The sequence below is a fragment of the Tetrao urogallus genome (assembly GCF_951394365.1).
Source record: "Tetrao urogallus genome assembly, chromosome: 13".
Taxonomy (NCBI): domain Eukaryota; kingdom Metazoa; phylum Chordata; class Aves; order Galliformes; family Phasianidae; genus Tetrao; species Tetrao urogallus.
The window spans coordinates 17,027,302-17,050,359 of NC_136826.1; the positions used below are offsets into that span (position 1 = coordinate 17,027,302).

At 53.7% G+C, this 23,058-nt stretch overlaps 1 protein-coding gene across 1 annotated transcript; it reads left to right on the forward strand.

Moving 5' to 3' along the window:
- Window positions 1-588: 588 nt before the first annotated feature.
- On the forward strand, window positions 589-20,004 carry F8 (coagulation factor VIII; the record flags this gene model as incomplete). Its single annotated transcript, XM_079541918.1, is given in 27 exon segments — window positions 589-615; window positions 619-860; window positions 3,148-3,272; window positions 3,425-3,547; window positions 4,033-4,245; window positions 5,226-5,297; window positions 5,671-5,760; window positions 7,010-7,231; window positions 7,472-7,709; window positions 8,202-8,376; window positions 8,961-9,054; window positions 9,476-9,687; window positions 10,010-10,160; window positions 10,257-10,466; window positions 11,455-13,744; window positions 14,074-14,239; window positions 14,368-14,562; window positions 15,304-15,532; window positions 15,627-15,809; window positions 16,002-16,118; window positions 16,987-17,058; window positions 17,328-17,413; window positions 17,539-17,694; window positions 18,002-18,146; window positions 18,881-19,029; window positions 19,308-19,484; window positions 19,689-20,004. Coding segments are annotated over 27 exon segments (6,315 nt in total). The 3' UTR covers window positions 19,845-20,004.
- Between the last annotated feature and the right edge of the window lie 3,054 nt (window positions 20,005-23,058).

The window sequence follows — 23,058 nt, forward strand, 5'->3', positions numbered from 1 at the left end:
TCCCTCCCATGTGGCTCAAGGTGAGATTATGGGGCCAAATCATTGCCCAGGGGACAAAGAGACAACCATGCATGATCATGAGCATCCCTCACCTGCTGTCTGCAGGACACGGAGCCACTGCTGCTTCTCAGCAACAAGTCACCTAGAGCTGCATCCTAATGACAAACCTTAAATTGCCATTTGGGATCTTGCCCTAAATTATCTTTTCCTCGAGCACCGAGGGCTTACAGGTCCAGGAGGCAGCTGCCAGTCCCTCGGGCTGCCTGACCCATACTGACCCACGGGGCACACACGGCCCACAGCCCCAAAACCACTCTCCTTTCTGCCCCATGCGGTGAGAAAGAAGGTGAAACCAGGCAGGGACCGCACCTAAATCTCCCTTCCTCTGCAACCCTCCCTTTCCTCACCTCGCTGCCGGCTGCTGGCCAGGACGTGGAGCCAGCTGGGTCCTGTGGCCGAACTCCGCGCCGTGTTTACCCTCCCTTTCCCTTTGTTTTTTCCTCTCCTCCTGTCATTGCCACCCTGGAGGAAGAGAGGGAGAGGCCGTGCTCACACGCTCCGTTAACCCGCGCCGTGATTCTCCCCCTGATGCCTTTGGGAACGGCTCCAGCACGCTGACGGAGCGCTGCGGGTGCCGCCTCGGGATCACCTTCTCCTGCAGATTCCAGCTGTTGGATGAGCATTTCACCACTCGGCTCTCTGCACTCCAAGATGCTGCTGGGAGCCCTGCGCTGCCTCGTGCTCCTCTCCCTGCTCAGGGAAGGCATCGGTGAGGTCAGGAGGTACTACATTGGGGCCGTGGAGACCACCTGGGACTACGTGCACAGCCAGCTGCTCTCCACATTGCAGGCACCTGTGGGGTAAAGCTCTTTCTGTTGCCATTCTACGCAGGGCTACTGGCTTACACGGGTCTGGGTGGGTGTACATGGGGCAGAGCAGGAAATCCCTAAGTGCCATCCCTTTGGGATGGGATAAAGCTGCAGGGAGAGCACAGAGCTGCCCTGCTTTGCTTTAACACCTTGTGCTTGTGATGTGCTGGGAGCTGGGAGCCGCCTTTCCAGCTGCACTTTCTCTCACCCCTGCTCTCTATCTCAGCTGCTTTGGGGAGATAGAAGCAGAGGTGGAACTCCATTGCCCTCTGCTCTGGGAGCAGTGTTCCCACGCTGCAGCTCACAGCATGAAGGCTCTGTGCTGTGCCTGTCCTCACCTTCTAGCTCTTAATCTCTGCCTGAACTGCATTGCTGGGGCTGAGGCTTTTTCCTTTAGGGAATGAATAGAATTTCGAGTGTTTGGGCATAAAAAGGTGTTGGTATGCAGCAAGAGGAGGGAGGAAGGCATGGTGGCTTTGCCTAAGTGCTTTGCAGTGGGAAGAAGTGGCTGTCGTGTTGTTTGAGCATTGAGATGGTGGTATTTGGAGACAGAAAGCTATGTGTCCTCTCACTGGATGGGCTCTCTGAGCCTGGGGTGGGGAGTGGAGCTGAGAGATGCACCACTGTGGGTCCATCTGTACCCCTTGGAGGTGCTGTGGGGGGGTCGAGCTGGTGTCTGCTCTGTTTGCTTGTGTGATACTGATGGGATGAGTGTTTGGAGCTGATGGGAAGCCAAAGCTGTGGGTGGTAGGGGGCTCTGCCCCATGCTGCTCCACCAGCACCCCTGTACAGCCTCAAGCCGCTCCCAGGCATGAGTCTTTCCTCACCGATGAGAGAAGAAGAGGGACACAGGAAAATACCCAAAGTGCAGAGAAAGGGCAAGCAAAGGAGAGCCATGAGCCTCTGAGCTGTGCCCCGCACATCTCTTACTCCACTGCTTCTCCCTCGTGGGATCAGCACTCCACAGCATCCCTGGGAGTGCACCTCCAGGAGGACACCTGCTGTTGCTGTGACCCACCGGGCTGAGCTGCTTTCACCTTCCCAATGAGTTCCATTTCTCTTCTTCCTCCCAAGCACGAGCACAGTGGCCCCGGGGGTCCCAGCTCCGGCTCTGCGCCGCCGGCCACGTAGCACCGACCTGTCTGAGCGCTCCGGCAGCACGGGGTGTTGCCTTTGGCCGTCTCCTGGCTCCCAGAGATAGTGCTGCTAACAATGCCGCTCGGCCGAGCCAGGAACCTCTCTGCTCCTCGGCCGCCCCGGGGTAGGAAGTCGGCTGGGACTGAAGTGCGGGGAGCTGCCAAAGCGTTCCGGCCACACGTCCCTGCGCTGAGAGCGGCCCTTTCGGTCCGTGCAGTGGTTCTGTCACCCTGGCTGGGATCCCGTGCTGAACCGTGGAGCCTCAGATCACAGAGAGAGCTCCGTGCTGGGCTTTCCGAGAGATGACTGAGGATCCAGCCCCGGGGCGGGCAAGGAAGGGTCTCCCGACAGCAGTGTGGGGGCGAACGCATTGCGCTGTCCTCAGTTTCTGAGTCAGTCTGGCTCCTTCCTCTTCCCCTCGAGGAATAGTCAGGCAGGGAACTGCTGCTGGGCTCAGACCTTGCTGTTTCTTCAGTGGAAAGAGAACACCACCTGGTCTTTGCTCCAAACAAAGCAGGGCTGGAGGCGGTCTGTCCGCTTACTGGAAATGGGCTCAGTGCTGGGGCTGGGGCTGATAAGCAGCCTCTGAAATCCCTGGAGAGAGGAGTGGCTTTGTTATCCTGATCAACGTGCTGGACTCCTTCTGGAAAATGAATTTGTGAAGCTGCTTACAGATCGAAAGTGGCCAGTGGAGATAAGTGGGGTGTGAAGTACACTCAGGCATCTTTCATCCTCCAGCTCCAAGGAGTGTTTTCTCAGGGTCTGGCTGGAAATGCCACTTTGGGCAGAGAAGAAAGGCATGTAGGGATGTTGCCCTGCAGTTTCTCTGAGGGAAGCTGAGGAGGAGGGGAAAGTGGCACACATACAGGTGCTGGGGATGTACAGAGCACAGTGGGCTGTGGGGCAGAGCAGCCCTGTATGGCACTGTGCCATGCACCACCGTGTCTTCTTCCCCTGTGATGAATGCCACGACATTAATCACTGCCACGTCGGCATCCGTGAGCTGAGAAAATCCTTTCCAAACACACCTGTGGTTGTCATCAAACAGAAAGGATGCGACAGTGAGCAATCCCAGGCGGGAAAGGGAGGAAGAGGATGGCTGCAGCTGGTCCGTATACTCAGCTTTTCCTTCCTCCTGCAGTGTGTCAGGGCCCCAGGAACCACAGCCCACTATGCCCGGTGCCCTCCCAAGGTACAGGAAGGCAGTGTTTGTGGAGTACCTCGATGCATCCTTCACACAGCCCAAGCCCAAGCCAGCGTGGATGGGTAAGAAACACCTACGGTGTGCTGAGCCCAGTGGCCAGACTCATGGTGGATGCTGGTGAAGGCCATCAGCTCCTCATCCAGCAATTGGATCTCAGGGCCCGTGGGTGGTTATGCCAGCCCTGCTGCTTGACCTCATCATTTTTCCCCTCCAGGTCTCCTGGGTCCCACCATCCGTGCAGAAGTCTATGACACAGTGGTCATCACCTTTAAAAACCTGGCATCCCACCCCTACAACCTCCATGCTGTTGGGGTGTCCTACTGGAAGGCATCAGAAGGTAAGTTGGGCGACAGCCACGTGCTGCACCTCCTGCTCTGTGCCTGCCTCCCAGGAGGGGACACGTCCCTCACCAGCATGGAACTAGATGATCACTGAGATCCCTTCCAACCCAAGCTGTTCTATGATTCTATGACCCTGCTGCCCACCTACTCCAAGAGAAAGGGCTGGCACAGAGTTGGCTTATCTTGGGGAATAGCAAGACAGTGCTCAGCCCAAGGCGAGCCTGTATCGATTAGAGAGGTAATATGTTGGTTAAACCTAAGGTTGGATGCTTAGGACCAGTAGGACCATGTATCCTCCAGCAGTGGGGCAGGTGGTGGTGTATGCCCCCAATAAGCATAGCTCTGCTCACTGCCCTGAAACCAGCCATTGCCTGCAGAAGTTGGGCTAGCTGAGGGCTTGGGGTGGGGAAGAAGCACTTCTGTAGGCTCTTCGTGTTGGGGATGATGCTTTGGAGAAATCAGACTGTTATTCTGGCTGCAGGTGCAGGGTATGAGGATGAGACCAGCCAGCCAGAGCAGGAGGGGAACAGAGTGGATCCAGGGAAGACGCACACCTACATCTGGGAAATCCAGCAGAACCAAGGCCCCACAGATGGCGACTCCCAGTGCCTGACCCACTCCTACTCCTCCAATGTCAACAGTGTGAAGGACACCAACTCCGGTCTGATTGGAGCCCTGCTTGTGTGCCGGCCTGGTAAGGGCAGCACGGGATGGGGATGGGCCAGGTACAATCCTGAACTGAGAGGCAAAAATACCAAAGATGCCTTCCAGAGGCTGTGTGGCAGTGGGTCAGTGAGCTGTGCTCAACGGCAGCACTTTGGGGGTTCGGCCCTTTCCCCAAAGAGTCTCTTACTGGTGTGGTAGACAAACACTCAGATTTCCTTGCTGGAGAGAACCTGGTTACTTCTTTTCCTTGCGAGATTTTAGACTAGAGATGAAATTTTGCCCTGTAGCTGAACCTCATTTATTCATAAGATGAATTTCTATGGAAGCGTAAATGTTTGTTTTTCCTTCAGATCTCCAAGCTATGATCATTTATTGCCAGCCAAGGCACTTTGCCAAACAGGATTTAGTTGGAAGACCTAAAGGGAAGTTTTATCAGCAAGGGGAGAGGCAGAACACCTGGGGCACTGCCTCAGCCACACTAAAGCTGTCCTGTGTCCTGATGAACACGGAGATGACATCTCAACTGTTAACACTCTTTAGGGTGTAAAAAAGTGAACTTGGTGTGGGATTGGCCCTCTGTGGCTGAGCAGTCTCCCATAGGTAGTTGTCCAGACCCCTCTGTAGTCACCAGAGAGGAATGAGCACCTGTGGGGTGCGACTCAGCTCCCATGTGCTGTCTGCAGCCCCATGACTCGCCACGAGCAATTCCTCCAGCGACAGAGCGATGTCTAGACAAGCAGTGCAGACAATGGGGATGATGAAGGGGATGGATGAAATGGATGAAACGGGCTCTTCCAGGTGACTAAGTGATGTGAGAGCCAGCGAGGGGAAGGCAAGGCAGAGTGACCTTTTAGAGCCTGCTGGAGGAAGCTACTGCATAGCCACTGGGCTCGGGGGACAGCCTGGTCTTGATTTAACAGTTCTTGGAGGGCAGAAAGCGACTTCCCGTGGGAGATGGGCATGCTACTTGTTGACTTGTAAAGAGACCCATCCCATGTCCTGTTGCAGGGACCCTGGTGAGAGATGGGGCGCAGAACATGCGGCAAGACCTCGTGATGCTCTTTGCAGTGTTTGATGAAGGTAATTCTACGCTAAGTGAGCTGAGCACATTGGTGTCACTGCATTCAGCCTGCTCTGAGGCATATGCTTTGGCCACGATGTATGTGCAGCCAATCGGCTCCTACACTGAGCTCCTACATCTCCTTCCTCCATGCTCCAAACTTGCACCCACCACTCATTCCCTTCACATGGGCTGAAGGAGTAACATCTTGTTGTGTGCGGTGCTCAGTGCCACGCTCATGCAAAACCATGGCCAGGCCTGCTATGAACTTCCACCAACCACTACACCCCCTCTGGATTTTGGCTTTCAGACTGTCTCACCATGGTGGGAAGGTTGCATTTTTCTTTGGAATACTCTCAAGCAAGAGCTAACTACATCCTCCTCTCTCCACAGGGAAAAGCTGGTACTCGGAGCCCGACTCCCCAGCCCACAACAGGACAGAGCTGCATACCATCAATGGTTACATCAACAGTTCACTGCCCGGTGAGCGCTGCTGTGCTGGGGACAAAGGGGGAAAGTGGCACTTGAAATAGCAGATAGACCATCATATCTCATCTTCTTTACCTTGTCCAGTCAAAGTGAGGCAGGACCTGCTGCCTGTGTTCCAAGTGCAGCTGACCTCCTTGGATTTCTCCAGGAGTGGCACTGGTGGCAAAGTTGCATCTCTTATAGCTAGGCTGGGGGTAGCACAGAGGGCAGGATCCAGCTCTCACTGGCCTGGCTCTGGTAGCACCTCTGTAGGGTTTGGAAAGCTTCTATCAAGGGAAAGCAAAGGCTGTCCATGGTCTCAGTGAATGTAGGAAATGGCAGTTTCTGGTGTTCTTCTGGAAGGGTAATAGAATCACAGAATCGTTCAGGTTGCAAAAAAACACTAAGATCATCTAGTCCAACAGTCAAGAAGATCTAGAGCTGCCTGATAGTGAGGAATCTCCAAGGGAAACTGGGAAATATCATCAGGAGACACATTACCATCAGCAATCACTCCCTGATGAACCCTTCCCTGAAACCTCCCACCTGGATCTGGCCTTTCTCCAATAAAAGGCAAAAGCTAAACTCCCCTGCATTCCCTGGCATCATGGACACATGGAGAGCTGAGCAGACCTCATGGTCTTCCCCTCATGAAGGTGCTCACCTTCACCAGCAGCCCCCAGCTGATGGGCAGGTCACGATGGAGAGGTGACAACAGAGAACTGGTGGCCTCACGACAGAGCCTCCACCCTGTCCCTCCTCTGGCTGCTGGGATCTATTCCAGTCACTTGAGGTGCTCAGTGCTAAAACTGTTTGACTCTGGTTGACTTTGTTTGGCTTCAGCTTCCAGGAACTCGTTCTCATTATTCCCTTCCCCATGAGATTACTGAGCTCTTTGGCAAACGGTGATTTCTCTCCAGGAGAATCCTTTTACAAGTCATTTTTTTTTTCCCATTTCCTAAGTGTGCTCAGGTCTCTGAATCTCTCCGAAGAAGGAATTTTCTCCAGCCTTCAAACCATCCTAGTGACCTCTCTCTGCCCTTTCTGGGGTATTTAAACTCTGCTGAAGACATGCTGGAGCCTTGTCCCAGCTGTCCTGTTGGAGCATCAGGATTGCTGGTGCTATGATCGACAAATATGTCCCATTTCCCAGCTCCATGCTTCTCAGAATCAGGCTCTGCATCCTTGACACCAAGGGTGTGGGGTTAGGGCTAGGGTTAGGGACATGGAGATGACTGCTGAGTGCTGTCCTTCCCCCTGGCAGGTCTCACGCTGTGCCACAAGAAGCAGGTCCATTGGCATGTGATTGCCTTGGGCACTGGGCCAGAAGTCCACTCCATCTTCTTCGAAGGCCACACGTTCCTGGTGAGGGGCCACCGCCTCAGCAGCCTAGAGATCTCCCCTGCCACGTATCTCACAGCCCAGACCACGCCAGGAACAGCTGGCTCATTTCGGATATTCTGCCAAATGCCGTCCCATCAGCAAGGTAACCTCAGGGCTTAGGGGAAAAGAAGTTCAGGGGACTGGCTGGGCTCTGTGCAGTGCTATATCTCCAAGGCCATCCCTGTTCAGCCATGTTCCATTGGCGTGCAACCTGGTCCCTGGCCAGTATGGCATGGTTGACCATGTGATGGTACATTTGATGGAGATAGCAGTGGAGAGATCATCTCCCAGAGGGCCTGGGAATTACCTATGCAGGTAAGTCAATGCGGCCCTTCCTATCCAGCTGGCATGGAGGCTGTTGTGAAGGTAGAAGAGTGCCCAGACGAGCTCCAACAGAAGATGGGGCACCCCTCAGACGAGCCAGAGTACATGGATGAACCTGAAGAAGAAGAGGAGGAAGGTTATCATGTCATCCAGGTGCGCTCTTTCGCCAAGAAGGACCCTGTGACGTGGACCCACTACATCGCAGCAGAGGAAATGGACTGGGACTATGCCCCTGTGAAGCCACCATCTCTGGATAGGTGAGAGTGAGCTCCTGTGGCCATGGGGCTGCTCCTCAGGGAGGCAGCTCTGCCAGTTCTTCCCCTTCTCCCCAGAAGTTTGTTTTCCTTCCCTGCACATGGGCCCATGTGCAGCCTAGCTTAGACTTTCTCCAAAGAAGCACTGGACACTCCTCTAAGGCACTGGGGTGTCTTGGGGTGATGCTGTAAGAGCATCTAGGTAGAACAAGATAGAACAAAAGGCAATGGCCTTATGTCATGCCAGGGAAGGTTTAGGTTGGATATTAGGAAAAATTTCTTCTCAGAAAGAAGAAGAGGTGATGCACCGGCCCTGGGGCTCCTGCACTGCCAGTATCACTTGCAGTGTTATTCCCCAGTGTGGTGAGATTGCAGGGATGGGTGTCCCACTCCATGCACCAACAGGTCCTGGGCAGCTGGTCCTTGGGGAGTGGAGGTCTTGATGAGGTTCTGGCAGCATCCTGCATGTGGCTATTTGCTCCTTCTTGCCTTCAGAAACACCAGCAGACTGTTCCTGGAGGCTGGCCCACAGCGGATCGGTTCAAAGTATAAGAAAGTGATGTTTGTGGAGTATGAGGATGCAACCTTCAAGAAACGCAAGGTGTCATCCCAACCAGGCCAGGGAATTCTGGGGCCTGTCCTAAAGGGTGAGGTTGGAGATCAGTTTAAGGTAAGACAAATTGCTTTCCATGCAGAGATTGGAAAGGGTACTCTTCCTCCTAACAGCTCTTACTTGCTACTGGTAGCTTTCCAAGAGCTTTGCATTGCTGCTCCCTGCCCCTGTGTGTTTGTGGGCATGGAGGTAGAGGTAACACCTTTGGCAAAGCCCTAAGAGAGCTATTTAGGGAAGTAAATGAAGGGCTTCACGCAGGGAAGTGCTTTGAGGCTGTTGCCTGCTGTGTGTGTGCTGTGCCCTGGTCCTCTGGGGCCTCCTGGATTGACAGAGCCCTTCTGTCTCATATGGAAAGTTAGACTAAGGATAGTAACCTGCCTTTTATAAACCTGACATTTTCATGCCCTCCCAAAATGTGCAACGAGTGGGTACCTCCTGGAAAGATGGGCAGAGCAGATTGGTAGAAAAGCAGTCATTTCTTCTATCCTGCCTCCTGCTTTGTGGTCCTGCACATATCCAGGCTCCTTTTAGGTGCTGGCAGATTCCAATCCCAGTGCACCAGGGTCCAGAACTTCACCCCTACACAGGGCTCACAGCATCCAGACAGAGCTCAACATCCCCAATGGCTGTCTTTGTTTCAGATTGTGTTCAGGAATCTAGCCAGCCGACCATACAACATCTACCCTCATGGCCTCACCAGAGTAAACCCATACCATGCCATGAAGCCCTCACAAGGTAAGGCTGTAGGCAGGCGTTGGGAATTCAGGACATCAGTTGATCAGTACCATTTTCCTGGGCCAGGAGAGCTTTCTGCAGCCCATGTTAAGATGAGCTGCCCAACTAACCCATCCATCCAAGTGCTTGAAGCCTCCAGACACAGTTCAGGACCTTCGTCGTCAAGCTCCCCCGGACTGCTCAGAGACCAGACAAACCTTCCAGTTTCTGAGGGTCTCAAGGGCTTTCAAAGTCAGGCACATGGCTCTCCATCCTCACTCGACCCAGGGTTGCTCCTGGGTTGGCCCTGGGTTTAAGAAGTTTTCTATGCAACTTGTGCCATCCAGAAACCTTTCTGAGCTCTTTTATGAAGTGGGATAGAGGAGCAGCCTGGAGGAGCAGCCCAGAGCTAACAGACCTGCCCTTGGCTGTGTGTTGGCAGAGAAGGATGTGAAGGACATTCCCATTGGCCCTGGTGAGTCCTTCACCTACAGGTGGAGCATCACAACAGAAGATGGGCCAACGCAGGCGGATCCTCGCTGCCTCACCCGCTTCTACTACAGCTCCATCAACCCGGTGCAAGACACAGCCTCAGGCCTGATTGGGCCCCTCCTGATCTGCTTCAAGAAATCCATGGACCAGAGAGGAAATCAGGTGGGTACTCCCTCCAGGTGTGGCAGAGAGAGCATCCCATTTCCTTAGCAAGCTGGTGCTTTGTCACTTTAACAGGCTGAAATAACGCTGAGAGGAGAAATACTTGGGTAAAACCAAATGTGACTGTCCTGTTGTCTTCAACCCTAACATCAGTTCCAACCCTCTGCCTTCCTCACTCCTTCTTTCCAATCCTGGATCCTACTTTAGTGTAAAGCAGTGAACGGCTCCCCAGGCACCCAGACCAAGGGGCCGATCTGGACAGACCCCACTCTGGGGCTGATCTGGATGGACCAGCAGCATCCCCTTCCCTCTCTGCTCCCAGATAATGTCGGACGACATGAGGCTGGTGCTGTTTTCTGTCTTCGATGAGAACCGCAGTTGGTACCTGGAGGAGAACATCAGGCGGTTCTGCACTGATGCAGCCCATGTGGATACTCAGGACCCCCAGTTTTATGCCTCCAACGTGATGCACAGTGAGTGCAAAGCAGGGAGACCCAAGCTGCTCCCCACCCCAGGGAAAGGGAAGCTGCATGGTCTTGACGAACCTCTCATCCCATGCTCTCTTCCAGCTATTAATGGCTTTGTCTTTGACAACCTGCAACTGCAGCTCTGTCTGCACGAAGTCGTGTACTGGTACGTGCTGAGCGTTGGGGCCCAGACAGATTTCCTCTCAGTTTTTTTCTCTGGAAACACATTCAAGCACAACATGGTCTTTGAGGACATCCTCACCCTTTTCCCATTTTCTGGAGAAACTGTTTTCATGAGTGTGGAAAAGCCAGGTGAGTAACATGGGCTATTCTATAAACCATCCCAGCAGGGTGGATGGAGCACTTCCAGCAGGGCCCTGCTGGCCATTGGGACCTGACCACGTTTTGGCAGCCCCAAAAACAGAGGGATGCACAGCTGCTGGAGCAGCAAAGTGAAAGGCAGTGATCAGATTTCTCTGGTGCTGCTCATGGCATCTCATTTACCCACACCACTTTGCAAGAACAGCCGCTCCGGCTGCAGAGCAGTCCAAGGAAGGTTTTGGGAGTTTGACTCCTTTGAGGTTCGATAATTTCCCCCTGTTCAGCTTTTCTTTTCCCCTCGGCATTTGCAAAGTGGTGCCGTTAACCATTTCCTTACCAATGGAGGAAGCAGGCTTTACCGTGTGGCCGCACGCTGCTCACGAGCGCTGCGCCAAGCTAAGTCACAGCCAAACACTGCATCCATCCGAGCTCTGCTCATCTGAGGAAGGCCAGCAGCAGATGATAGCTCTCTCCAGCGTCGGAGCTGCGTTATTGCACGCTGCTCGGCGGGGATGTGAGCAAAGCACAGCCTTTCCCTTTGAGTAGGAGAGATGTGATGACTGTGTCTGGGGGAGAAGTGTAACTGCAGGCACCATCGCGTCTTTGGGGGCGGATTACGGTGATGGCTGTGCTGTCATCATCCCGGGGGTGCTGTGGGTTCTCGGTGCGTCACTTCTCATCAGGCCTTGTGGCAGGAAGCACCAGCCCTGCTGATGGTGCTTGTTCATTTCTGATGTCACCTGCAGTCCTGATGGCTCCAAGATCCTCTGGGCTCTGTGAGATCACTAGCATGGCCTAGAGGTGGCCTGAAAATGAGGGTCACACTGTCAAGGGATGGGTTGTGGTGGGTTGATGGTTGGACTAGATAATTGTTCTGGTGTTTTCCAACCTTTATGATTCTATGTAATAATCTATTTGATTCTCTTCTGATTCCTCACTGTGAGGGCTGGTGGTTTCCTTTTGTCTTCCCCTGAGACAGGCATTTGGACACTGGGGTGCATGAATCCTGATTTCAGAGACCGAGGGATGCATGCCAAGTTCACGGTGACGCAGTGCCAGCTTGAGGGAAGAAGTGGTGAGGAAGAGTATGAGGATTATGAAGAGGAAGACTTTGAGCTCCAACCCAGGGGTTTCTCTAAGAGAAAGAACAAGCTCAGGCCATGTGTGAGCGAGCAGCCCAACAATGTCACCTCTTCCAAAAATGAGACAAGGAAGCCAGCATTGTGCTTGACAGAACCCAGCCATGGGGCCCTGCCACACAATGGCACGAATTCTGGACCCTCTTCCAATGGCACATCAGCATTCCCAGAGAGCCCACATCCAGATGATATTTCCACCTCCCCTCTGCCAGAGATGCACTATGACGTAGTGTCATATGAGTCCTTCCTGGCAGATGAAGAAGAACTGTCAAAAGCCATCAGCCAGGACCAAGGTGCTGGGGCACTCCCATCTGGAAAATACACCAGTGGAGAAGTCCATGGCACTGTGAGCTCAAAAGAAGGTCTGCACCAAAGTAAGCCGGCTCCAGAAGATGCTGTGGTGGAAAAGAAGGTGACAAATGTCTTAGAAGTACAGGAGCCAGTAAAAGCAGCAATGGTCCAGGCTGGTGGTACTTTACAGATGCTGGAAACAGAGACTCAAAAACCAACGGCTCACACAAATGATCTGTGGAACAAAACTGTGTTTGCTGCTGGCAAAGGCCCTCTGCAAGACAGCAGGAGCTCATTTCAGCAGGATGACCTGGAGCGCAGTCTGGGACTTCAAGTCACATCGTCAGAGGGTGCTGATGTAGCACCCTTAAATCTCCATGAGTCAAGGGAGGCAAGCAATACAGGACGAACGTTAGGCAGCGACACTAACTCCTCCTTCACACCAGACAGCCCTTTGGGACCCTCAGCCAGGACAGAGGACATCAGAACTTCTCAAAGCCACCGTGCAGAAAGCAATCACTCCTCCAACGAGTTAGATGCCAGACTGAATAAAAGACTTCACAAAGTGGTTTCACAAGGTTTTAATGAATCTTTGGGAGGGGAAAATGTTTCTTTCTCAGACCTACAACCTGTACAAGAACAAATCCTTACAGACATGAAGAATTCCTTGCCTGCAAACAGCAGCATGGAAGAAGCCAAAGGACTTGCCAAAGGCACCTTTGCATATAGCAATGACCTGGAGCCTTCCAGATACTTGACAGAAGAAAGGGATGAGTTAATCCTGGAGGCAGTGTTTCAGGATGCTACAGCCACTAAGGAGTTGCCAGAGACAGACAGCCTTGTCCTTCCTGAATCAATCATGGCCAATGACACAAGACAGTCCCCAAATGCACTGAGCATGGGTGTCCCCAGCTGGAGACCCCGACAAACTAGGTCCCTGCAGAGCAGAGGCTTTGACCATGGTCTGAGTCTTCCCAGTCCCACTTCTGGCAGCAGGGAGTCCCTTTCTGTGGGTAATGGAGCAGAGCAGGATCAGCAAAGCAGCTCGCTCCCCACACAGGCAGTGATGGCAGCCAGCAGCTCAGCACTGCAAGATGCTAACAATGCTACAGATGTGGCCTCAAACTGGGACCCAGCCTCACCAGAGGCAGCAGGGCGTGCTGTGGGCTTGCAGAGCCCAGCTTTGTCTGCCATGCAGCCAAGTGGAGGGGCTGCCTGGGGGGATCTGAGGGACAAGCAGGCACAGGGGAGAAGCCAGTTGGAGGAGGAGACAAATGCTGTGGAGCAACCATATCGAGAGAAGGCCTGGTTCAGTCCCCAGGGTCTGGAAGCCAATGCCACGAAGGACACTGTGCCTGAGAGCAGCTCTGGGCAAAACCCCAATGAAATCCCTACAAAAGTGGCTCCTAAGGAGAACACTTCCCTGCCTCTGAGCAGCCCTGCATTCAACCATAGCACTTTTGAGAAACCAGACAAACATGTGCAGGCCAATACAGATGGACAGCAGGTGTTTGGCAGGAAAAATGTTCCTGGAGAAACTGGGAGAGTGGAAGAGCCTGAGGAGGATGGGGAAAGTGGCAGCACAGTGGGGAAGAGGAACCATGCAACAGAGCATGGGGACAGCCTGAACAACAAGACCCTCTCTAGCCTCTTGATGTCAGAATCTAACGTCACAGATTACGATGACTATAGCGAAACAGAGCAGGATTTTGACATCTATGAGGAAAATGAGCATGACCCACGCTCCTTCCAGGGGCAGATACGACAATATTTCATTGCTGCAATAGAGGTGATATGGGAATATGGGAACCAGAGACCCCAGCACTTTCTAAAAGCCACGTAAGTGTTGCTGCCTCTCATGTGTTCCCCTAGCACTGCATGGCATGGCTCTTTATGTAGTCAGCAGCTTGGGATTGCCAGGAGCTCAGGCCTGTGACTACGTGACCCAGTCAGGTAGCCTAAGAGTAGGATGCTCCCAGCACTGCATCCCCAGTAAGAGGTTTGATACCTCCAGAGTCCTTGAGCATCTTTACAAATGGCTCAGGGATGCGCTAGGCTCTGTAGAGCAGATCTGCTCCCCTCGTTGCCAGATTGCTCAGCATAGGTGCACGTGGCTGTGCCCTGGGGACAGTGTCACCTTAACTGTTTAACTCCAATCACTCCTGCAGGGACCCCATGAGCGGCAGGAGGAAACCTCTCCGGCAGTACCGCAAGGTGATTTTCCGAGAGTACTTGGATGATGCCTTCACTCAGCCGGCGATGCGGGGAGAGCTGGACGAACACTTGGGCATCCTCGGGCCGTACATCAGGGCAGAAGTTGAAGATACCATCATGGTGAGTTCTTCCTATAAACCCTGACCTCTCCCCTTGGTTGGCACTGCTCACTGAGTGGTAGGATCCTTTAGGGTAAAGGGATTGTAAAAAGAGTAATGAGCTTTTGCTTCCCATCCCCTCCGGTGCAGGTCAAGTTCAAGAACCTTGCCTCGCGGCCCTTCTCCTTCCACTCCTCCCTGCAAGGCTATGAGGAGCTGCAGGGAGGTGAAGCGGTGCAGCCCGGTGAGCTGCGCGAGTACTCCTGGAAGGTGCTGCCCCAGATGGCTCCCACCACACATGAGTTCGACTGCAAGGCCTGGGCTTACTTCTCCAATGTGGACCTGGTGGGTGGAGAATTATTGGCAGCATGTCTGGGATCTGTATGTGGGGTCAAGGCTTTTCCTATGGTGCTGTGCTTAGAACAGCTGGTGGCTGTGTAGATTCTCAGCTGGGTAATATAGTGATGAACTTATGCCCTTCCCTTCCCTTCCCTTCCCTTCCCTTCCCTTCCCTTCCCTTCCCTTCCCTTCCCTTCCCTTCCCTTCCCTTCCCTTCCCTTCCCTTCCCTTCCCTTCCCTTCCCTTCCCTTCCCTTCCCTTCCCTTCCCTTCCCTTCCCTTCCCTTCCCTTCCCTTCCCTTCCCTTCCCTTCCCTTCCCTTCCCTTCCCTTCCCTTCCCTTCCCTTCGTTGTGCCTTTTCTTTGAAACTTGTAGGAATTTGCATCCTGGAGTCCCATAAGCTTACAATTTAGATGAATTTTGTCCCTGGGTTCCAATGCAAGTGGAGCAAAGTTGGACACTTGCATTGGACACTTGGGATACTGTTTCCCTTGCACGTGTTGTGGAAAATGGCACTCCTCATGCCATGTCCTGTGTATGGGTTAGAAACCAGGTCAGGGATGTGGACAGGGCCATCACTTGCATAGAACTATAAGATCACAGAATCATAGAATGCTGGGGTTGGAAGAGACCCCAAGGATCAGCAAGTTTCAACCTCTCTGCCACAGGCAAGGTTGCGAACCGCTAGATCAAGCAGTAGATCAGATTGCCCAGGGTTGCCAGATTCCAACACAAATTTGTCTTGCAGGAGAAGGATTTGCACTCGGGCCTCATCGGGCCGCTGATCATCTGTCGCCGTGGGGTGCTGAACTCTGCTTTCAAGCGGCAGCTGGCCGTGCAGGAGTTCTCCCTGCTCTTCACCATCTTTGATGAGACCAGGAGCTGGTACTTCACAGAGAACATGAGGAGGAACTGCCGCCCACCGTGCCGCATCCAGCTGGACAACCCTGACTTTAGGAGAAACCATTCCTTTCATGGTGAGGAGCTGGCCCTTGCCCTTTCCATCACACAACACATTGGAGTGGAAAGGCTCATGGGTTCCAGGCCACTCCTGACCGCTGTCTTCTCCAGCCATCAACGGCTACATGGGGGATGCTCTGCCCGGACTGGTGATGGCTCAGCAGCAGCGGATCCGCTGGCACCTCCTGAACATGGGCAGCACTGAAGATATCCATTCTGTCCACTTTCATGGGCAGATCTTCAGCATCAGGACGAGCCAGGAGTATCGCATGGGAGTCTACAACCTTTATCCTGGTGAGATGCGGCATGTCGTGCACACCCTGGCTGCATGGCTTCATGTCTGCACCCGTTTGGATGTGCTGAGGGACAGCAAGGATGGGGAATGGGTCCGACAGAGTCAGGCTCTGCGTTTGCACAGCATTTGGCACCACTGCATTGTGCTATGACTGGTTAATTCCCTCTGCTCTGCTCTCCATTCCTGGACAGGTGTCTTTGGGACGGTGGAGATGCATCCCTCGCATGCTGGGATCTGGCGGGTGGAGTGCAAAGTGGGGGAGCACCTGCAGGCTGGGATGAGTGCCCTCTTCCTCGTGTACAACCAGGGTGAGTGACCCCCTTGTGCCCAGAGCAGCATGCTTTGAGCTCCCTGTCCCCATAGGTTGTCCAGCCAGCATCCCCTGAGTTCTCATTCAGTTCATATATTGACTTCAGCTCTTGCCAACTATAACACATCCCTGGCAGAGGTCTGTTTGGGGTGAAGGACAGAGACCAGCTTTATTTGGCTGCAAATATTTTCTCCCAGAGCACGTGCCAAGAGGTAGACTGAGGCACAGAGTGCAATGCTGCCCGATGGCAAGTCGCTCTGATGGAAACATCCCTGAGAGCAACTGCCAAGTGCACAGGAAACCTCTGGCTCCACTTCCTCCAGAACAACACATTTCTCTCTCTCTGTAAATGCAGGGGGAAGCAGTTAGCGAGGCTGGTGCTTTATCACACTGTGACAGCCCCTCTCCTCTTCCTAAAGGAGCAGTAAATGTCAGCCAGAAAACATTTCCATAACTTAAAAATCTGCTTAAGATTTCAAAATGCATGTTTTTCCCCAGAAGCATTTGCCATGCAGCGGTGATGCCAAGATGTGACAAGTTGCTAATAATAAGAGCTATTATAAGAGGCAAGCAGCCCTGTGCTCAGCAGAGCAGAAGAGAGACAGGAGTGTTAGGCAGGTTTCCCTTTAGCAACGTGATATTTGTTTTTTAAAGATGCTGCCTAGCAACAAAAAGGCCCAGGGGTGAGACACAGGTGTAAGGAAGAGCCACTTGTCAGCATTGCTGGGAGATAGAGACATGGGGACAGGAGGTCATGGGCTTAGGGATGGAAGAGCAGCACTAGCACGGCCAGAGATTGATGATGGGACCTTTGCTGTGGCCTCTATCAACCAGCCATCCCTGTTTTTCTCCTTGTTTGCCTGCAGATTGCCAGAATGCCCTGGGCATGGCCTCGGGCTACATTGCAGACTCCCAGATCACGGCATCAGGGCAGGAAGGTGAGTTTGGGGTGGTTGTTGGGGCTGGGTCTGATTCAGCACACACAACACAAAGGTGGTCAAAGCTGGACTTAAGCAAGTCCCCTCCATCCATGCCCAGGTCAGGGTCCCCTGAAGAGACACCAGAAGGTGCCTCCCCATTGCACCAGGGCCGTGTCACCCTGCTTGAAGCTGCTGACCCCTCAGGAGATGGGCGATGCTCAGGGCCCATCCTGCAGGTGGGCAGCTCACCACTTCCTGCTCCTCATCCCTGTGCACTCTCCTTGCAGGTCCATGGGCCCCTAAGCTGGCCAGGCTGCACAACTCCGGCTCCATCAACGCGTGGAGCACTGGTGAAGGCAACCCCTGGATCCAGGTGAGAGGGGATCTGTGGCCATGGGTGCTGCTGGGGACAGTGCCAGGGCACGCACTGTCCGGTGCACCCCGCAGGAGGACCCACGTACACGGCCATCAGAATTGAACCTTGAATTTCATTCCCAGGTGGACCTTTTACACCTCAAGATCATTCATGGCATAAAGACCCAAGGGGCTCGACAAAGGCTGTCCAGTCTCTACGTCTCTCAGTTTGTTGTTTTCTATAGCCTTGATGGGCAAAGGTGGAAGAAATACAAGGGCAACACAACCAGCACACAGATGGTGAGCAGGATCAGTAAAAGGACTGATTTAAAAAAAAAACAACAACTTGGTGAATATATAGAAAGTTCATTTGCATAGACCCTGAGTTTCTCCCCCTCCGTTTCTCAGTGGTTTGCCCTGATTTGCCCCATTCACATTTCTTTGGTCTGAGTCACACTTCAAAACATTCCCTGAGCTGTTGTTCTCTTGCAAGGATGGTGATAAGATACAGAAGCGCCAGACTGAAATGATCTTGTCCATGCTAATCCTTGTCCTGTCTAGCTCGTTCCACCCACACAACTGCCCCTTTTTAACCCCTTCCCTGCAGATGTTCTTTGCAAATGTGGATGCAACCACAGTGAAAGAAAATCGCTTCAACCCTCCGATCGTAGCCCGTTACATCCGCATCAGCCCCACTCACTACAGCATCCGCACCACGCTGCGCATGGAGCTCATTGGCTGTGATCTCAACAGTAAGTCCCACCTGGGACGCCCAGCACCGGTGCTGGGGGCTGATCCAGATGGCTGCTGAGTGCTCAGATTTGGGATTCCCTTTGTTTCAAGTCCCCTCAGGTGGGAAGGAGTTGGCAGGAGATGGTGTTGGGGGAGCCAAGCTGGAAAAATGGCTTTGTGTCTTTAGAGATAGCAGTAGCAAAAGCATGGCAGTGGGGCCCTTGCCACTTTGTCCTGAAGCACAGGAAACTTTGGGCAGCAGCTGAGCTGATAGCTGAGAAGGTTGCTGCCTCAGCCTGGGGAGCAGGGAACAAACAGAGATGTGCTATTGGCTTTTTGATCCGAGACCCTTTAGCTTTGCACAGAGCAAGGCAGATCCTTACAGGTAGCAGCTCTGTGATGGCACCCCACAGCAGGCAGGCGCACATACACACCAGTTCATGTGTGTCCAGTGTGTCTCTAGTCATCCTTCCCCTTGAAACGAGTTTGTCCTGGCAGACAAATACTCCAGATTCCCCCTAGATAATATCTCCAGGGAGAAAAGAAGGTGGGAGGAGTGGCAGGTGTCATTTGTCACTGCCCAGCCAGAGCCATGCTGCAAAGGCACTGAGCAGCACAGCAATGGTGCTGCAAAGCACAGGAGATGCTGTGAGCAGGAAAGTGCGTGGAGGGCAGAGGGAGGAGTGTGCAGCTAGGATGCATCTCCATGTTGGATGTCTGTTATCCCTTCTGACAAGTTGCTTCTCTCTTCCAGGCTGCTCCATGCCCCTGGGAATGGAGAGCAAAGGGATCCCTGACCAGCGCATCTCTGCGTCATCCCAGAGCTCCAACATCTTCTCCAACTGGTCACCCTCCCAGGCCCGCCTGCACCTGCAGGGAAGGACAAATGCATGGAGACCAAAGGTAGCCCAGCAAGGAGACCCCAGGCAGGCAGCCGGGGCATGAAACAGGCAGGCTGGGTGCTCACTCCTCTCCTGGCCAAGATACCAGGGTACCTTGAGTAGTGGTTCAGCTACACATACCAGATGCAGACAGGTTGCCCCCAAGCAGCTCTAACCCTGATGGGGTGGGTGAAGCCCAGGATGGCATGCAGGGTCAGTGTGGCTTCAGCTGCTAGGATCTTTTTTCTCATTGCTGTGGGTGGTGATGCTGAAGAGTAAAGGCAATGTGTCTTTCCTCAGAGCAACAGCCCCAATGAGTGGTTGCAGGTGGACTTTGAAGCAACCAAAAAGGTGACTGCAATCATAACCCAAGGTGCCAAGTCTGTCTTCACTCACATGTTTGTGAAGGAGTTTGCTGTTTCTAGCAGCCAGGATGGTGTCCACTGGAGCCCAGTCCTGCATGATGGCAAGGAGAAGGTAGGCAGAACTGCAGCAGCTCTGGGGCAGCAAACATGCCCACAGCATTTTTGTAACAGCAGCTAACCAAGCTGTGCTTTTTTCCACCCTCAAGAGTTCCCAAGAGGCTCTTGTCCATGTTGGTTGTGCCCTCAAGCCATGGGCTCTCTGCACCAGAGCTCAGCAAAGCAACCAGCACCTCACAGACTCCTCTCTCCTTTCCAGATTTTCAAGGCAAACAGAGATTACACCACCACAGTGCTCAACAGCCTGGAGCCACCGCTCTTTGCCCGCTATGTGAGGATACACCCCCGCCACTGGCACAACCACATCGCCCTGCGGATAGAGTTCCTTGGCTGTGACACCCAGCAGGAGTACTGATGGGCAGTGCTGGCCCACGGACCCACATCCAGCAGGACACTGAACTCTCACTGGGGCCGGAGCTGGCCCTGTGTGTCCAGGAGGTGCTGGTGGCATCAGCAGAGGTTTCTCTGCTCCCATTGCTGTGCTAATGGCTCCTGCTGACAGAGAGGACTGTTTGTCATCATTCTCTTCCTGCTCCTCATCTACCCCATGCCTTATAGTCAGACGTAATGCTGAAGAATTAAACAGTAATTTTCCAGTATCTCTGCACTTTCTCCTCTTCTCCAACCTTGGAGTCTCCAGGGGCTCAGTCAGCATTACCAGCAGCCAGTAATTAAATAATGAGCCCTAGTGATCCTCGGCTTTGTTTTCCACCAGCACAGCCCTGGAAGAGGCGGTGCAAAGATAAGGGCTGGGGGCAGAGGCCCTGCTCCCCTCCCCAGGGCACATTTCACAACCAGTGGGGATCTGGATGCCTTGCCTAGAGGCAGTGCTTGCACAACTCAACTCAGCACTGGGCTTTGGCCCTCAGTTCCCTTAATCTCCTTCCTATGCTGTGCTGACATGGCTAGATACCGCCCTGGGGCTTTTTAGGGCTGGCTGCAGCACTGTTCTCCTTGTTTCTGACTGGAAGAGCTCTGTTGGTGCATTGGTGGCTGTGGTTGGACATTGCCCATGCCAGTATGCCCAGCCCTGGGGAACACAGGAAGGTCCTGGCCAGATGGTGCCGGCTGGAAAACTGGTCTCACACCCCTCTTCCCACACTTGTAAGCAGTGAAGCTGACAGCACTGCTCTCTGCACAGCACCAAATCCATTCCTAGAGGCCCCAGAAGGACCTTTGCCTGCTTCTTGTCCTTTCTGCAGCTTTATTTCAGGAGGAGATGCCCACAAAGCCTGCCCAAGCCCCAGTAGGACTCAGCTCCTTGCAGCACCACGGGGCAGGTACACAGCGGCAGCGCTCCTCTCCATAGGGCTCCGTGGGCTTCAGCCCCCTTCCCACGCTCACAGCCCCGTGGATATTTCTCCCCCTCCTTATTACCTGTTGGTGGACATCTCCTGTCCCAGCAGTGCTCAGGGACTCCGTGAGTTTTCTGTTGGTGCGAACCTTCTGGAACGATGCTACCTCAGAAAGGTCCAGAGCATTGTGGGGCAGGTAGGTGGTGGCCATGGCTTTTGGGGTGCCTACCTCTCTGCAGCGGCAGCGTTGCCAGCGGCTGTGTCCATCCCTCCCCTGTGCTGTGAGTGCTGGGGGAAGGAAGGGACCCGGCTGTCCCCAAACCAGTGGAGATCAGAAGCTGATGTTTTGATGGAAGCAGTGCTGGAAACCCCACGCATCCTCCTCGTGCATTGCTGTACAAGGAGCCTTTGCTGTGGCCCTGACTAGTGATTACATTACAGCCCCAGACATGAGGTGTAATTACCCTTTGGCTTAATTGCATTCTGACAGTAATCGAGCACATATGGAAGCAGACACTGCCTGGTGTGAGCGAGCCTGAAGGGAGGAGCTGGGACCATAAGTTCCTCAACAGGGAGCACTCCCACCAGGGGACCTGGTGAAAGGTCTTTCCTTCAGCACAGCAGGGCAGAACCTGCTGCATCAGGCCCTTCTCAAGGAAGCACAGATCTAACCACGGCTATCTCAGTAGGCCAGGCTGGACCTGACCAGCTGAAGCTTAAATGCCCTCCCAAAAGCAGGCTCAGATGCAGTCCTATAGCAGCAGGACTGGCTGCTCTCTATGATGGGAACATGGTCCCTGGCCCCTCCATTGCATGCTCAGCTCCTGCCTCCAGAAACAAGCAGCTCCGCACAGATGTCTGGTGAGGATTAGATGAGAAGAAATGCTGCCCACAACAGGGCCTTCTCCGGATCACTTTTCAAAGAGGAAACAGCTGAAGCCTCTGTGGGCAATCCAGCAGCCTTTGCTGGGCAGCCCTCAGGATGTTCTCCAGCCGCCCAGCACACAGTGAGAGCGCTGGGATGGGGCTGCAGGGAGCTGTGTCAGAGTCTGCCAAGCTCTGGCATGCATTACTGGAAGTGTCTCTTGACATTTATCTTGTGAGGAATGGAAACCAGATGCCATTTCCTCCTGGCGCGACGCAGCTCTCAGCTGCACTGTAGCTTTCCCCAACCCACAGATGTTTTTGTGCAGAGGAAGGACTGGAGCAGTGCAAAGTGCTCTGCGTTGTCCCATGCACTCTGCAGCTGCTTCCAGGCCAGCTGAGCAGGGCTTGGGAGAGGGCAGTCTCAGCAGAGCCCTCCAACCTCCTGAGCACATCTGCGGGTGCTGCATGCTATCAGGGCACTTCTCGAGGCCCTCAACCTAGTTTTTTTCTCACAGTGCTCTGATTTTACAGGCGTCCTCCCAGGCAGCCCTGCAGACAAAGACCGAGACCCAGGGCCCAACAGAAAGTCACTGCTCAGCTGCGTGAGGCCATGGTCCTGCGAGCTGTCCTGTTCCTGATCGCTGTGCTGACCGCCTTGTTCTGCCAACACGTCTCCAAGCACAGGATCACCTCCCAGCTGGGTGGGGTGATGCAGAAGATGAGGCTGGCAGGCCACCAGGGGAGATACTTGGATGACACACGGAAGGTCCCTCTTCACGCACAGGAGGGGGAAAGCTCCAGCCAGGAGATGCAGCGTAAGTACACTGCAGTGCTTTGTGCAACACCTCTGCACAGCAACACGGGGGAAGAAGGCCCTGACCCTGCTTCAAAATACGCTCAAATCCAGGGAAAATGCACTGATATTGCTCTGTTTCTCTGCTCTCTGCCTCACAAAGACACGTCTCTTCTCAGGCATCCGCCGGTCCTGGCTGGAGGATTACCTGGGTGACGTGTGGTCTCACTTTGCTGAGAACTTCCCCATTGCCGTCCTGTACATCTTCCCCATCACCGTGCTGATCCTGCTCCTCCTCTGCTGCCTCACGTATGTGTGTGCATTGCACACACCCCGGTGCTCCTGTTCTCAAGAGCTGTGTTTGCTGGGTCGCAGCTCTGCAATGCCTGCTGTCCCAGCACAAGGCAGCAGGGAGGAGGTGCTCCTTGGGCTCCTCATGTTTTTTAGGGTAAGTATGGAGTGAGGTGACCTGGAGAAGCAGCGTGGCTACACTGAAAGAAATTCTGGTGCCTCGATGGAGCACAGCTCAGCAAAGCCTCCAAAAGAAGCTCAAAGGAGCCTCCAAAACTCCAGGAACCCCAAAGTGGTGTGGAAGGGCCAGGAGCAGAACCACC